General features: G+C 30.6%; 1 protein-coding gene across 3 annotated transcripts in view; it reads right to left on the bottom strand.

The window, feature by feature from the left end:
- The window catches only part of LOC130450717 (metabotropic glutamate receptor), a 566,010-nt gene that overhangs the window by 214,896 nt on the left and 334,670 nt on the right, over window positions 1–16,444 (bottom strand). For all 3 annotated transcript variants that reach the window (XM_056789300.1, XM_056789302.1, XM_056789301.1), the window contains one exon: window positions 8,676–9,002. In XM_056789300.1, coding sequence (XP_056645278.1) covers window positions 8,676–9,002 — 327 coding nt within the window. The remainder of the gene's footprint in view (window positions 1–8,675; window positions 9,003–16,444) is intronic.

Genomic DNA, 16,444 nt, shown 5'->3' with positions numbered 1-16,444 from the left:
AATCAAAGGAAGATTGTACGCTGACGATTTGATACTGTTTGCAAAAAACATGACTACTATTCAAACACATATATAAGTGTATTAACTTCTCCAGAAAATTCATACAAGAAATCCCCGTACTGACCTTGGAAGGGAAGAATTTGTGTAAATTTTCAAGTTTCTGAGCATTATCTTACATGGAAACAACATATTAATCACCTCAAGAAAGTCTGCCAAAACAATTGCCAGCCATAAAGGGGGCGCTGATTTTTCGTGTCTGATAAATCTATATAAGACACTCGTAAGATCAAGAATCGACTATTACTCCATCGTTTATGCATCATGTGAGAAAATATATATTAAACAACTTACACTGCACTTCACTAAGAATCGCTACCGGTGTATTTCGGACAACACCGATTGAAAGCTTTTATTGTCTCAATGTAGTATGAACTATGCAACATCAGTCCTGTCAAATAACCCTGTTAATCAAAAAATTAACACAGATCGCTTCAAACACCTATTCGAAAACAAACAAACAAATATTCCGGTCTATGAAAGAATTTGCCAATATACAAACACCCTAGCACTTGAATAACCAGATTTCTTTCCAATCATCATAAATATCCCCCTTCTTGGACAATCCCTATTCACACCATCAACGTCAACATGAACTCCTTTAAAGGAGAAGAAACAAACCGTTCTCTAATAACACAATGGTTCCATACTCTTGCGGAAGTAAGCTTTAAAGAACTCCATTTTCTGTACGCCAACGCATCCCAAAACACCTAATGGCCTAGGAGCTGTAGTAGTAGTAAATACACACATTTAAACTATATCCACATAATAGCGTCCACACTGCAGAACTTTAGGCCATATTACAGGCACTAATCATCGCTAGAAGAAATCAATATAATAGAACAGCTATAATTACAGATTCCATGAGCTCAATAGAAGCCATTGAAATAATTGTACGAGAAGAGATAGGAAACGACTATAAAGGGACAATCAAAACAAAAGTTCAGTGCAAGTGGCAAAGTGAGTGAAAAGGATCGCAGTGGATATTAAAATCTATAAGACCATCCGTCCAATAATGGAAAAACAGTTTTAAAAATCGCACAAACCAAATAAATATCGATTGTTTAAGGATAGGGCACACTAAAGGGACACACTCATATTTATTTAACCGAGAAAACCAACCAATATGTGAAACTTGTAACGAAAATCTAAACGTGAAACACCTATTGTTGAACTGTGAAAAGTACAAAAACGGAAGACTAACTAACAAATTTCCATAATTTCTCTACTTAACAATAATTGTAATACCATAAATTTAATCAAATATCCAAAAGACACTCAACTGTATCATAAGGTCTCTTCTGTTTCAAAATTAGTTTTTTTGATAGTTTTTAAAAGAAAGATGAATTTTGACGTTTCGACTTTTCTTTAAGTATTTATCAAAATAAGATATTGACACTGACAATTTGCTTATTTATATTGATCTATAAATCACCTTCATCATGAATATCAAAATAAGGATGAAATAAACATAGAAATTTGTTCTAATAATTTACAAAATAGAGCTATAAATTTTACTTAAATTATTTAGATCTTTTTTATCATTTATAGCTTTTTCGTTCTTATGAATGTGAACCATTTCTAAAAATTCTCTTTTTAGATCTCTGTATTAGATTCCGCTTAAAGAATTTTTGAATCTTATAATTGAATTTATGTTTTACCGATATTTCATGCTTTGTTAATGCATTTCTATTTTTTTATCGTATTGATGACCTCTTAGTCTATTTTCTAAATACTGAGATGTTTGCCCTATGTAGACAGCGTCACAATTAGTACAAGGCACTTGATATATAATATTACTTCTTTTGTTTTTTGGTGTTTTAAATTTTAATTTATGAAATATTTGGATAATGTATTATGTCCTCTATGACTATACTAATATACTAAAGCCAAAGAATTCATAGATAAAAATAGAAATCTCAAAATTTTTAAAGCAGATAAATCTAATGAAACTGTTATCATGAAATCAGAAGATTATAATAATAAAAAGATGGAATTATTGAACTATAAAACAACTTACAAAAAAAATTAAACAAGACCCAATGAATTCTTATCAAAAACAAAATAATGATCTAATCCGATTTTAGGAAGAACAACTTTTTATTTCGCCATCAGACGCAAAAAAATCGAAAATTCACAATGCCTTACCCCCTAAAATATATGGTTTACCAAAACTCCACAAACCTGACATTCCCCTTCGACCGATTGTTTCAAGTATTCAAACTCCTCTCACCCCATTATCTAATTAATTGAAAAAAAATTTATATCAAAACAAATACATGGGATTTCAAAAAAAAAATTAAAAGTATCAAAATTCCTAATGAATATGTATTTATTTCGTTAGATGTGGTTTCTTTATATACAAATATTCCTATTACCATTGTGAAAAATATATTAATGAAAAAATGGGACAAAATCAAAGGAATATACAGAAATATCTCAAAATGAATTTATAAAAGCTATAGAACTCACACTTACAACAAATATTTCAAATATGAAAATGAAATATACAAACGAATTGATGGTTGTGCTATGGGGGCTTCCATTTCAAGTATTATAGCCCAATTGGTAATGGAAGATATTGAGGAAACGGTTCTACGCAAACTTGATTTAAATATTCCATTCTTTTTCCGATATGTAGATGATTGCATTACTGCTGTACCAAAGAGTAAAATTGAAAACATAAGTAAAAAATTCAATTCTTATCATGAAAAACTTCAATTCACAATCAAGGTTGGGCAAAGTAATAGAATCAATTTTCTTGATGTCACATTATATAAAATTAACAATAACATAAGAACAGAATGGTATACGAAACCAACTTGGTCCTCAAGATATTTAAACGTCAATTCGTGTCATCCTATGTCACAAGAAAGATCAGTGAAAAAAAGTTTGACTGATAGATCTATCCAACTATCAGATCCTGCATTAAGATGCTTAGCTATTCAAAAAGCAAAAACTGCATTGAAAGAAAGTAATTATCCGGAAAAAATGATAAATAACATATTCAAGAAAAGGATAAACAGATACTACAATCAATTTAAAAACAAAACTGAAACGAAACATCAAAACATAAAACATTTTTCCTTACCATATGTACATTAGTATAAGTCATAGAGGACATAATACGTTATCCAAATATTTCACTAAATTAAAATCTAAAACACAAAAAAACACAAGAAGTAATATTATATATCAAGTGCCTTGTACTAATTGTGACGCTGTCTACATGGGGCAAATATCTAAGTATTTAGAGTTCTAGAAAATCAACTACACACCTTGTCTATTCTAAAAGATAATCTTCACAGGGTTTGCAAACATTTTTTTGATCGTTGGTAGGAACTTGGCTATAATTTTGTCTAGAAATTGGTCACCCGTTACGATTTGATCTAGTAATGAAGCACCATGTCAGTTGCAAGCGTCCAGAATTTTAGAACTTGTGATGTTTATTGCAGTATAAGAAAAAATTACGTTCTCATGTTACACAAAATTTGTGATAGCTTAGCTTTTAGAGCACCTACTTTTCTCTTATAATAGACCGCATCTATTCTAAAAACGGATAGACTAGTCTTGTGATGACGGAACGTCGACTGAGATACCGTGCTCGTAGACTTAATTGCGTTGTTCTATCCGTAACCGAACATCTCAAAAATTGACGGCAGAGAATATCCAAACATAAGATACAAGATTTCCAGATACATTTTGAGTCATATAAAGATTCATATTTTAGTAATATTGAGAGTAATTTTCATACTGATGTAAGTGATTGTCCGAAGTGAGTATTAAATATTTCAGAAGTTTCCATCAGATTTACTTTTGGTGTTCATGATTCTTGAGAGTATATTTCAGATATCGAGGATGTTGATAATATAGTAAAATTATTTTGCTCGGAGCTAAGTTAACCAACAATAAGTAATTTACTTTCAATTTTATTCACACTAGCAAATAAATTTTGAGAATATCTATTCTTAATAAAACAAAAATAAATGTATATATAGACATACATTCGAAAATAATCATAGCTCAGGCATTTTGATCAATTTTCTAGATGTTATTTTCAAATTTCAACAAAATATTTGGAAAGAGATTAGAGAAAATCTTTATTTCTCAATTCGGTGAAATGGGCAGACAGCTAAATGTATTTAAAAGGACGTGGTTTTCGGAACTTGTGTACAAAATAAAATGGTCTATCATAAAAAATTACAAAATTATTTATAAACAAATCTCTCACATAATTTTCGTTTCAGCCAATTAGTTTTTCGACATGTATACATAGGAGAACTAGTTATTCGGTTCTTGTGAGGTTCCATTTTGAACCAAGTTCAAATCTATGTTGACCAGCTAATTTTCAGCGTATAAATTGATCGTAAATGTAATTGGTATAATTAACAACATTGTTTGATTATTCGTAATATTATGATTTGAAAAACTGAGCTATATTGGCTTCGATATAATAGTATAACGTGGTTTCATATTGTTCCTAACAAATGTCGCACGCTAGTTACATAGCATGTTATATGATACATGTTATTATAATATGTGTATAATATGTCACGTATCTCGTTTCACAACTTAATAAGCTCACTGCGTTGGAGGGATGCTGACTTTTACATTTTATTATTTATGTTTTCATTTCTTCGGACTTTCTGGGTCTTTCTGTGTATCTTATTTTCTCCCGAGATCTCGGAAGTCGCCATGTTTCTTCCTCGCCACTTCTAATGTCTTCTAAGAGACCATGTTTACATTTATCCTCGTTACTATAGATATTTCAGTGTTTGGAATGCTAGCGTAAAACTTACACCCTTCTTTGACTTTTCGAATTGATCTGAATTTTTTGTTATTAATCGCCAATCTGGAGCTATCGTGAATTTTGGATGTTTTCTACAATCAACATGTTTATCCTTAAAGATGAAACTGAGTTTGTCAAATGTTGTCCACTTCTGATGTTAGTTCTAATTATATCAACCTAACAAATTATATATCAAAACTTTATTTAAAGAGAACGAGCTAATACGTTGAAGTTCAAGAAAGTAGAATTGGCATCAAAACCATAATATTCCTCTGACAGCAAGACAGTAAATTAATTTTTACGATTTTAACCATGTCGTTTGTTCTGTTAATCAAGTTTCTGAAAACTAATTACGAAAATCTTCTATTCAATCAAAATACTTGTTTGTTTGAAGTACCGCTTCACATTAAAATCTAGAATTAATTTGATTGACTCAAAGGAACTATCGCACTGAATAACTACCCAGGGAAACATCGTTTAGAGACCAATTAGCGAGAACTGTCAGTTTGTAATTTAATAAACACGCAAACAACTTTTATTTGCGTTATACATGTAATTAAATCAATTTAATATAATGTGACCATCACAGAGTGATTTGAGATTCAAATATCAACGAATATTTTTATAATGCAACGGTTAATGAATTTAATTCAGAAAATCATAGCTCACTTTAAAAATAGTACTATTCCATATATGAGGCTTGGCTATTTATTAACAATACTGATGCTGTGAAGCGTTATATTTTGAATTGATATATTTTTACTTATCACTTTCAATTTATACCACTCTTCTAACCCTACAACGCTACATGCTCATTTTCCTTTATTTCAAACAGTGCCAAAAGTCTTCTTCTGTCAGCTTCATCATGCGTGTCCCATCTCTTTCGTAGCTTCAATTGACTAAAATCTTGTTACTTGTGACGTCGTTTTTACTTTAAGAATCATATAGAAATCGCACGGAGCAAGATTCGGCGAATAAGACGGTTCGACTTAAACTGGGATGCTAGAAACCTCTTGGTTCAGAAAAACGTGAAGATGGTCATTCTGACGATTGGTTTGACCTCTATGAATCCAGTGTAAGTACACAATACTATGAATATCGGAAGCGAAAATAACAATAATTGCCTTAAAGTTTGTTCTACCGTGAGAATTCTAGGCACCAATTTGGTCCAAACTTCTTTTATGTTAAAAGTATTATTTGAAATTCGTTGTATAGATTCGTCATAAGTTTATAGAGTTTTATCAAATGCCCAAATACTTAATCTATGGTAGGATCGAATCAGATTACCGAATTTTTATATACTGTCATCATGTTTTAGACGTGGAAGGGCCAAATGGACGGAAATCATACCGAAAGTCTTCTCAGTCAATTCCCAAACCTCATCCGGTTGGACTTCTATTTATAAGGTTGGTTGATATATATATTGTCTACCAACGAAATACTGTACGATAATACGAATATAATAAGCCTTTCAAAGATTCAAGATGCTATACTGTCCACGCATGAGAATGTGAAGGGTAGGTCTTCATAGTTGAAACTATTATTACAAATTTGAAAGGCAAGTTTTTAGAATATATTTGTTCTAAGTTTCACGATTAATTTGAATTTGATATTTATAAAATTTCAATTTCAAGAGCTTATTATCAGATTAAGTGTGATGCGGAGTAGTAAAATATACACTATCAAATCAACGCATCAACGAGAAGAGAATTATAAATTTACTTGGTTTGTTACGTTGCTAGAAGAATTTACATAATATCATTATATAAAAACAGCAACTATTTAAAATAGAAGAACAAAAATATGAAATATTTAACTCTACTTCGTGCTTATTATATTAATTTACGAAGTAAAGTGTCATAAACAACCAACAAGGATGAAACTATTTCATCATATTCAGAATTATTTCATCCACTTGTTGGTCATTGGCTTTTCATAATCAACACGTTACGAAGTATCTTAAAATAATGGCCATCGAGACGTGACTTTTACTCAGATTCATATTGTATTTAATTATTATAAAGTATACATATGGATTTAATCTGATTTATTGTAAATATAGATTAAATTAAGGCACATTCCAGTTGTAACAGTAGTAAACATAGCATGTTAGGCATAATGAGTATGTGTTTATTCAATATATTTTATGTGCTCAAACCAATTAAAGTGCTTGATATTGTCGAACGTTGCTGAAATATGATGAATGCTTGGAATAAATGACAAAACATGTTCTAATTTGATGTAAAAATTCATTTCGAGAGTGTGTGTTTATGAAATAACGCAACTTTCATCGATTTCTGTTATGTTTAAATGTAGTCTTAAACCAATCTAAAGTATTAGTATATTTTTTAATATGTTTTCTAATTTTGATAATCTTCAAATTATAAATAGATACATACAATAAATGCAGGAACGCATAATTCTACATTGGATAGTTTCATAGTTTGAAATGAGTATTCATAAATTGTTTATGTGAAAAAGTAGTACATTTTTCTCTCCTAAATTGTGTTCAAATTTTATTAGAGCTAGGTGTTCATTGTAATTAGGTAATGCAACAACTTTACCAAAGGGAGACATGAAAAATTAACGATTATTATCATAAGTAGGTTCAACTTAAATCTCTCTTAATCTGGTCAAGCGTAACTCATGATGACTCCTTGGACGTTATGTGAAGTTTTGTAGAAAATCCTTGTACATCTATTTGGAAAACTGTGAAACAACATTGTGTTAGTGGTGTACAATACATAAGTTTCATCCTTATGAAGTAACGCTATTTACTTCATTTCTGATAGTTGGATGGATACTGAAGTGATAATAATCTTTGTGGATATGGCACTTAAAACAAACTCCCTTCAAAATTCAAAATGTTTGCGTCAGTAGCACCGTTATTGCATCAGTCTTTTTGGATTTGGATTTGAGAAATCAAATAGTTCATCAAATAAGAAATGCAGTAAATAACAATTTCAGTGACATGTGATTGTAGCATCATTGCACATTAGTATTGTATTTCTAAATTATTTTGATTTCCATTTTGAGTTTTCTTAGACATATGGAATGAGAGGCGAGGCACGATAAGCCACCAAGAAAAAAACTCAACAAAGAGCAAATTACGTAGTTATTTATGTAACTACCTAAAGACAATTTAAACATATAATTGCATGCGATTAATAAGTTACTTATTCATGTTGATTATTTTTGTGGGAAAGTGATGCAATAAATTTTTATTTCAATAAATGTAGAATCAATTTAGTGGAAAGGTTTCTACAGCAGGTAGATTTATGCTTTATTAGAGTATGGAAACTTAAAATATATAGATAGTGTATCATATTTTCTGGTAATATTTGAAAAAATATTGTTTATGAACCTAACAAAAATTAGCAAGTAACTCTAGTTTATAAACATACTGTATACTTTCTTGTCAGTTAGTTACATTTATTGGATTGGATAATCTGGAAGAATGAACTGGTTTTTGATGATATAATGAATGCTAAATTATTGTACTATGATCGTAGATAGTAATTACTTTTTTTCCTATTCCGTCTCAACGATAATTACCGATATAAATTACCATATAACTATAAATTTATACAAATAATGATGAATTGTATTCATCAATAACTTTTGAGTATTTTTCTTGAAATTCTACAACAATATTTAGATATAGATTTGAGTATTACAGTTACAGAAGATATTTTCCATATGACGTAGCCCAATCGAAAGAAATATATGCTAGAAATTCACAACTATAATTGTCGGAATAACATTTTTACAATCTTTAGCATACATGGATAATGCTAAAAGAATGATGGAATTAAAGAAATTCACTCACCCAACACTTTGTGACAGTCTTAAATCTGCACTGCAGACATTGAATGTATGGTTTGTTTCAAGTGGAATGTTTTTCTCAAGCATACATCCAAATGTATCCTCCCAATATTGCTCAAACCACGGATTCCTACTATTTTTTTCTGGAGTCAAGGACATCATATATTTGTCGAATCCAGGTATAGAATTAGATTGTAGCTCCACTGTAATAGCTCCCTCGGCAACATCTTCCACTCCTTCGACAAGTTTTTGTTGTTTACCCCAGCCATCACTAGCTACCCAATAAAAAGTTTGACTGGCATTACCTCTTTTGGCAGCTTGAAGAATTCGCCTAGAACAAAAATAGAATTTCATTTGTGGGACTAAAATGAAAACTATTTATATTTAATATTGCTATTAACAAGAATGGGTTCGTGGAACTCAACAATTTTTTTGAGAATCATAAATGTAATGTTCTAATATCAAAAGAATATCCTGGAATGCTTGTCATGTAAATATGACAAAATTCATTTTCGATATAACTTCTAAATTGTGTTTCTTAAAACGAAGATTTTAAGATCAAAATTTCCAGAGAGTCTTGTTTAAAATTATAATCTGAATTTTGTCTGAAATTATGTCATTTTCACTGAAAATAAAAAACGATTAACGAAAATTTTGTTTTGCAAGTGAAATCATCGACCATGAGTAACTTAATGTGTAATATAAAATGCATGAATATAATCCACAACGCTTTTTAGATCAAAATTTGCTCACGGCAGAAACAGGGGAAGGCTAAAAATAACGCAGTGGAACGTGGTATAATTGTAGAATCCTTTGGATGAAATGTTTCCGTTGAAAATATTCGAGTACATGAAATTGTTTTGAAATTAAGCAGTGAGTTGCAAGTAACAACCAATTTTATAATACGATCAGGTGGACACCATGAACTCATTTGTATTACAATACGATAATTGGTATATTATGGAATTAAATTATCTGTACTTCCGTACTAATATTTTTTAAGCTATTTAACAGTGTAACGTCTACCTTAAATAGCTACCGAAAAGCCGACAATCTCAATGAATTTGAGTGGTTAATAATAATAAAAACAAAATAGTTATCAATCAAATTTAAAAATCGCAAAACAAACTAATATCTGAAAAACGAATTAAAATAAATTATAACAAGCAATAAATGCAACACTGCGCCACTGTCCACAGTCGAAACCAATGTAATTTTTGTTTTTTAAGTTAAATACTTGCAGGAATTGGGATTATTAAGAATGTGTGAACTAGTAAAATTTATTACTTTTATAATGTATTATATCTTATAATGAATTATAAGAGCTTCCTTAAAACTCGCCCTGGTATATCAGTTGATTCCTTTTATAGTATTTCAAATAAAAGATACTATACCTAATATATTTCAAGAATTTTTTATTTCTATTATTTCTTAGTTTTTATCTTTAGGTTGTATAGTAGGGTTGCATTGAATCATAATTTGCAAATGGTGAAAAACGTGTTTTTCAGTTTATACAAGTTCAAGTGCTTACTAACTATCCCGGAGTGAGATAGACATATTTGTTTTCGAAAACTATAAATCTTTCTTAATCTTTCAATAACCCGAAATTGTTCATATAATATGAAGTCTTTGTCAGCTATATTATGAGTAATTTTTTATTGGGAACATCTATCAGAGCGATAGCAGATTATATCTTGATAGATGTTCATTAGCAACTCATGTCTATCACGAAGGACACAATATGAATTATGAATCTGCCAAAGTTTTGACAACCGAAAAAAACTACAAAAAACCTTTAGTTTTAGAAGCAACATATATTGCCCAAAATGATCAATGCATTAATAAGAAAACTGATTCAACTAATCTTTAAACTTCACTTATAACGACCTAGCCTATAAAATTTATTGTCATTTATATTCTAGCCAATGAATATTCAACTACATTCATAACGACGTAACCTATTGAAATTTGATGCTATCCATAAATTTCCCAATCAATATTAAACATCATTCACTAAAACTTATCCTTATCTAAACTATAAAAATTCAACGTCATTCAAAATAAAACCAATCAAAATTAATAAAAATTCATATAGTAACCAGAGTAAATATTTCAATTAATCAATATTTCTATCAACGTTAATTTGAATATTGAATTTTGAATTCGATGAGATTAAAAATTTTATTATTGTTATATATTTGAACATATTTCTTATATTGTATTATGACCATAATTTCAGTCCCAGACGATGAATACATAAGTATTCGAAAGCTCGGAAAATATTACATTTATTAAAGCGAACCTGCAACGTCTCTAGACCTTTCAAAAAGAATGTTTCTTCTTGCTCTGCAAACCACACATCCACAGCTTTTATTATCTCATCGTTGGAAGAAAATATACGACCTTTTAAACTTTTATTCATTTAAGGAAATTTTTTGCATGACAGCATGAGATTTGTCCTGCAAAAACAAAACACCTTTGGATAGCTTTCCGCATCTTTTCTCTTTAATTTTTTCCCTTAGAGTGGTCAGTAATGTTGAATAGTAATCTCCAGTTATTGTTTTACCCTTATCCAAAAAATAAATCATGATTACTCCATGGTAATCCAAAAAAACTGAAGCAAGAACTTTTCCAGCAGATTTTTGGAAACGAAACTTCTTAGGTCTTGGAGATCCAGAGTGTCGCCATTCCATCGATTGTTGCTTTGTTTCTGGATCTTAGAAATGTAACCAAGTCTCATCCATAGTAACAATTCGGTTTAAGAAGTCTACATCGTTTTCAAATCGCGCACAGATCGAACGCGATGCTTCTACCCTTGTACGCTTTTGGTCAACATTCAAACATTTGGGGATCCATTTTGCAGCAATTGTTCTCATGTTCAAATTGACGTGAACTATATGATGAACGTGTTCGTATAAAATATTTAGTGCTTCAGATATGCGTCTTAGCCCAATTCGACGGTCTGATAAAATCATGTCATGAACTGCATCAATATTTTCGGGGACTGACTCAGAAACTGGCCTTCCCGATCGGTCATCATCTTCAATGGAAAATTTACCTCTTTAGAAGCTTGCAGTCCAATATTTCACGGTCGCATACGAAGAACATTGATCACCAAAAGTATTAAGCATATCTTCCTAAATCTGCTTACCTCTTAACCCTTTTAAATACAGGTACTTGATGATGGCTCGACACTCCAATTTTTTCTTTTAATTCATTGCGAAACTTTGGTTTAGTTTTTTGACGTCAAACTTTACACTGACACTAATAAGTTATTGTTCGTTGGTGTGGTAACGCAATATTTTGTTTATGCATGGAACTGGTCTAGGCTAACTAGATATCAATACATCCTCGTATGTATAAATATATATATATACTAGCTGACCCGGCCACGCGTTGCTGTGGCTGAAGTTTTTGTTATATTACATTATAGTAAACAATCTAAGAGGAACGATAAAAGAACATCAGACACGGAGTCCACTATGCTTATTTAGACAGATGGTATTTGAAAAAAAAAAAAATGGTGATCTCCTTATTTGACTTTCTACTACTATAACCCTTTAGTACAATGAAATTATTTACGAACAAAGACGAAAATGTTGATGGTGGTATACAAATTCACTGGATTGAGATTTGAAGGGGAAGTACGTTGAACACAATTAATTAAAATGTTCTTACACTTGATATTAAGCAGAAATCAATACAAAATAAAAATTTATCAGATTTATTATTTCCATTTAATTTTATAACAAATAAGTATATTACAGTATAATACAGTAAATAACATGTGACGCTTAAACATCATGAATGAGGTAGGCAAGGCAGACAGTCTTAAACTTTTAAACATTAATGTCTCTTTTTTTGAATTATAAATACTTTCAATTTCAATTTAATTTAACACCAATCGGTGCACAATGTTTTTGGTTAATCTGTCTTTAGCTAACACAAATAGATTCGACGGTTTCCCAACACGTGAACACGCAACATATAGTTGCCCATGAGAAAAACATGGATTTTCCAAATCTAAACCACAAATGGACATTGTTTGACCTTGAGATTTATTTATAGACATGGCGAAAGCTAAACGAATTGGAAACTATAGCCTTTTGAAGGGTATGGTAGAATCTGATGGTATCATCGGAATACGTGGCAGCAAAACCACTTTTCCTTTAAACTTCCCAGCCAAAATGGTTGCTTCAAGAATGTTACCGGTGATCTTTTTGATGACCAAACGCGTACCGTTACATAATTGAGGCGGATTCAAATTACGGAGGAGAATAATAGGGGAACCAATCTTTAATCGAAGATTATGTGGTGGCATTCCAGGTATATCTAATGAATTTAAAAATTCAATCGGAAAATTTACACTTTCATTTTCATCAACAACAGTATCGATTGATTTAAAAGACATCAGATCGCCTGGTAACAACTGTTGTATCTGGAAGTTAATTTCGTCAACATCAACGTTTTTGGCTGCCAAAATCGCCCGTTGATTGAGCCATTCATGATTCAAATAATTATTCTGTATATCCGGGAAAATACTCTGAATCAATTCATTTTTATCCTGAACAACAGTGCAAAAATTGTCTGGTAGTTTAATGCATTGCGTATTTGGTTGCAGTTCTATTTTACCGTTCCCAATATCTAGTAGTTGTTCGGAAAATATTTGTGCTGATGGATCATTTTGCAATTGTACTCGCATATTTATGGTCAATCGAAGTGTTTCAACACTTCGCCATAAGAATGATTGTTTCAAACATGCATTAATCTCATCCGCGAAAGTTGAGCGAGGTATAACCGGTAAGGTCTGCCGGAAGTCACCAGACAAAAGTAAGATAACACCACCGAAAAGTCTATTATTGCTGTTTAAATCTTGCATAGTTCTGTTTAATGCTTCAAGTGAATATTTGTGTGCCATTGTGCACTCATCCCAAATTTAATTAAATTTTATAATTATGTGATAATACTTACATACATATATTCAAATTAAATTATAAAGTTTTGATCAATGAAGCACAAATAAGTAAAAAGCAGGATTAATTTCACTGTATTATCTTCATTATAATATGAATTCAATTAACATTTCAGTCTAAGTAACACGTGGCCGGCTATGCTAACACCAAAAATTTAAAAAGTGGAAATAATTGAATTATGCGGTATTTCGTTCACTACAAAATAAATTTAATTAATTTTATAGCGTCAACAACACGTAGTAATTATGCTGTGAAAATGTAGCTTATATGACACGTTCGTAGATTTACCATAGCAGCGCCATCTATTGATTACTTACTCAACCCAGTCGAAAGGTATCGACATCTGTTAGAATCATTTGGAGTTAACAGATAATTGTGACTGTCAAATAATAACAGACGAATAATTAGCAATAAATTAAAATTGCGACTATAATTTGAGATTTAAACTATCCTATCTCTCAAGTTGGATCGAACTGCACATGGTGTGCAAATTTTATTATAATCGGTTAAGTGGTTTAGGAGTCCATTGAGGACAAACATTGTGACACGAGATTTATATATATTAAGATATATATATAAATATATATATATATATATATATATATATATATATATATATATATATATATATAAATATATATATATATATATATATATATATATATATATATATATATATATATATATATATAATCAATATGTATATAGGAAAGTACTGCTACTAGTGCTTGCATGGGTTTTCTGAAGTGCTCGTTTTAGCTAAAATAATTTCAGTTTCCTGAATTTCTTGGTTATACCGGAAGTGGACCCAAACTTCATTATTTTAAACGGAATGCTACGGTTTTCATTAAATTTTTATTATCTACGTGAAATTTTAATTTAACTTCATATAAGGCATCGTATGCCTAAAGTCCACCATTTTTTAATTATTTCAGATTTTCGAAATTATTGGACACATGCAGCCTCCACTAAAAAACTTATATTTCTAAGTTTAATTGAGTCAGGTCTAATGTTTTTGGGATTTGGACAAATAAAACTTACACATTCCAAAATCTGTGAAAACCTTGACAGAAATTTATATAGGTTGTTCAGAAAATTGGACCAAATTTCGCTATCTAAAAACTTCGAAAACTTAATTTTTTCAAATGGCAACCCCCATTTTTCTCTTTACATTGGATTCTACGTTTTAAATTAAGAGGACTTCATCAGAAAATTCATATATCTCAAATTAACGGTTTTTGTAGAAACTTGAAAAAACTGAAATCTTCAAGGTTTTTAATTGTCAGTTGTCAGAAAACTGGAATTATTTTAGCTGAAACGAGAATTTCGGAAAACCCGTGCAAGCAAATTTTCAGAACACTAGTCCCATATGCATATCGATTCAGCTCGTCGTGAAGGACCCTGTACAATAGGAATATTTAGTATATTTTTTCAACTTCAATTATCAATATTTGGTATTTTAAATTATTTAGTGTGTTTATAATGGCTGATACATGAACGTAAGTTAGATTTTTTATTTCCGTCTCCAAAAATTCATATACATCGAAAACAAAGGAGGTAATTTTGTTTCCAAAATGTGGAGTAGTTTTTAATAATATTTTGGTAACGACATAATTGCATAATTTTTTTAAATTGTTATTATCTGTAATTTCTTACAATACAGGGTATTTGATTTTAGATATTCACGAAATTTCTGAATTTCATATAATTACTGTCGGTGATATTTAGTTTGCCTTTTGTTTATGTATAATTTCATGTGCTATTAAATCATTATCTGGAATATTTTCACTATCAATTTTATGATTTGGGGGGATTTGGATTTATGATTAATTTACTTTGAAATTTTATGAAGTAATAGATTGAAATATCAGAATTATTTCACTGTTGGTGCTTCATCGAAATATTTGTGAATTTTCGAATATTTTATAAGACATATGTGTCATGTCCACTCTAAGTTTGTATGTAATTTGATTTTTCTTAATTCATATCAGGTAGATACACTTGTGTTTGATTGGCACAATGCGACCGGAAAATTGGAACGAGGTCGTTGTCAGCGTTTTCATCATCAGGGACTAAAATTATGGTGAAAGTACAATTTAAAAATATTCATGAAATTGTAACAATGACAAAAATTACTTGCATTAATTAAATGAAAATTGTGGCGTTCTAAATTTCGTTGTATCTTAACCATTAAAATCTTCGAATTCATAAATTAATATTAATTGACGCCTGATAGAAATATTAGGCTCATTGATTCTGGTTGCTATAGAAATCGTTGTTGATTTTCGTTGGTTAGATTATGAATGGCATTAAATTTTTATAGATTAGGTCGTTACTCTCCCCATATATAGAATCAACTACTCTCAAACTTTTCTAAACAACATAATATTGAAATAGTGTACAGTCAAACCTTCAATATTCAATTGAAATGCTCTTTCGTCGCTACGTGACCGTTCAACACCAAATCTCAGGTATCAGGTTTCCTCGAGCACCAGTTTTTTATCGTGGTATGCTCCACTTGCTCCAGGCAGCGTCACTGTAGAAAATACAATAATACTGGGTTCAGTGTGGTAATGACGAATACGCTGAAGCCAGTTAAACAGATTTTACTTGCCCTCCTGGGTATTTGCTGCCAGTATTACTTACAAAGTTTTTAAGGTACGGAGTCGTATGAGAAAGGGAAACAACGGTTAAAACAATTTCTTTTATTTAAAATCTACGCCTGGTCTTCGCTGTAGACTGCTTTGTGGACGGGCTGCTGGTTCTTCAATAACTGCCTTACATTACATTTAAAATCGAT

The sequence above is a fragment of the Diorhabda sublineata genome, chromosome X (genome assembly GCF_026230105.1).
Source record: "Diorhabda sublineata isolate icDioSubl1.1 chromosome X, icDioSubl1.1, whole genome shotgun sequence".
Taxonomy (NCBI): Eukaryota; Metazoa; Arthropoda; class Insecta; order Coleoptera; family Chrysomelidae; genus Diorhabda; species Diorhabda sublineata.
The sequence above is the reverse complement of the archived record's forward strand: the minus strand, read 5'-3'. Positions and strand labels throughout refer to the sequence as shown.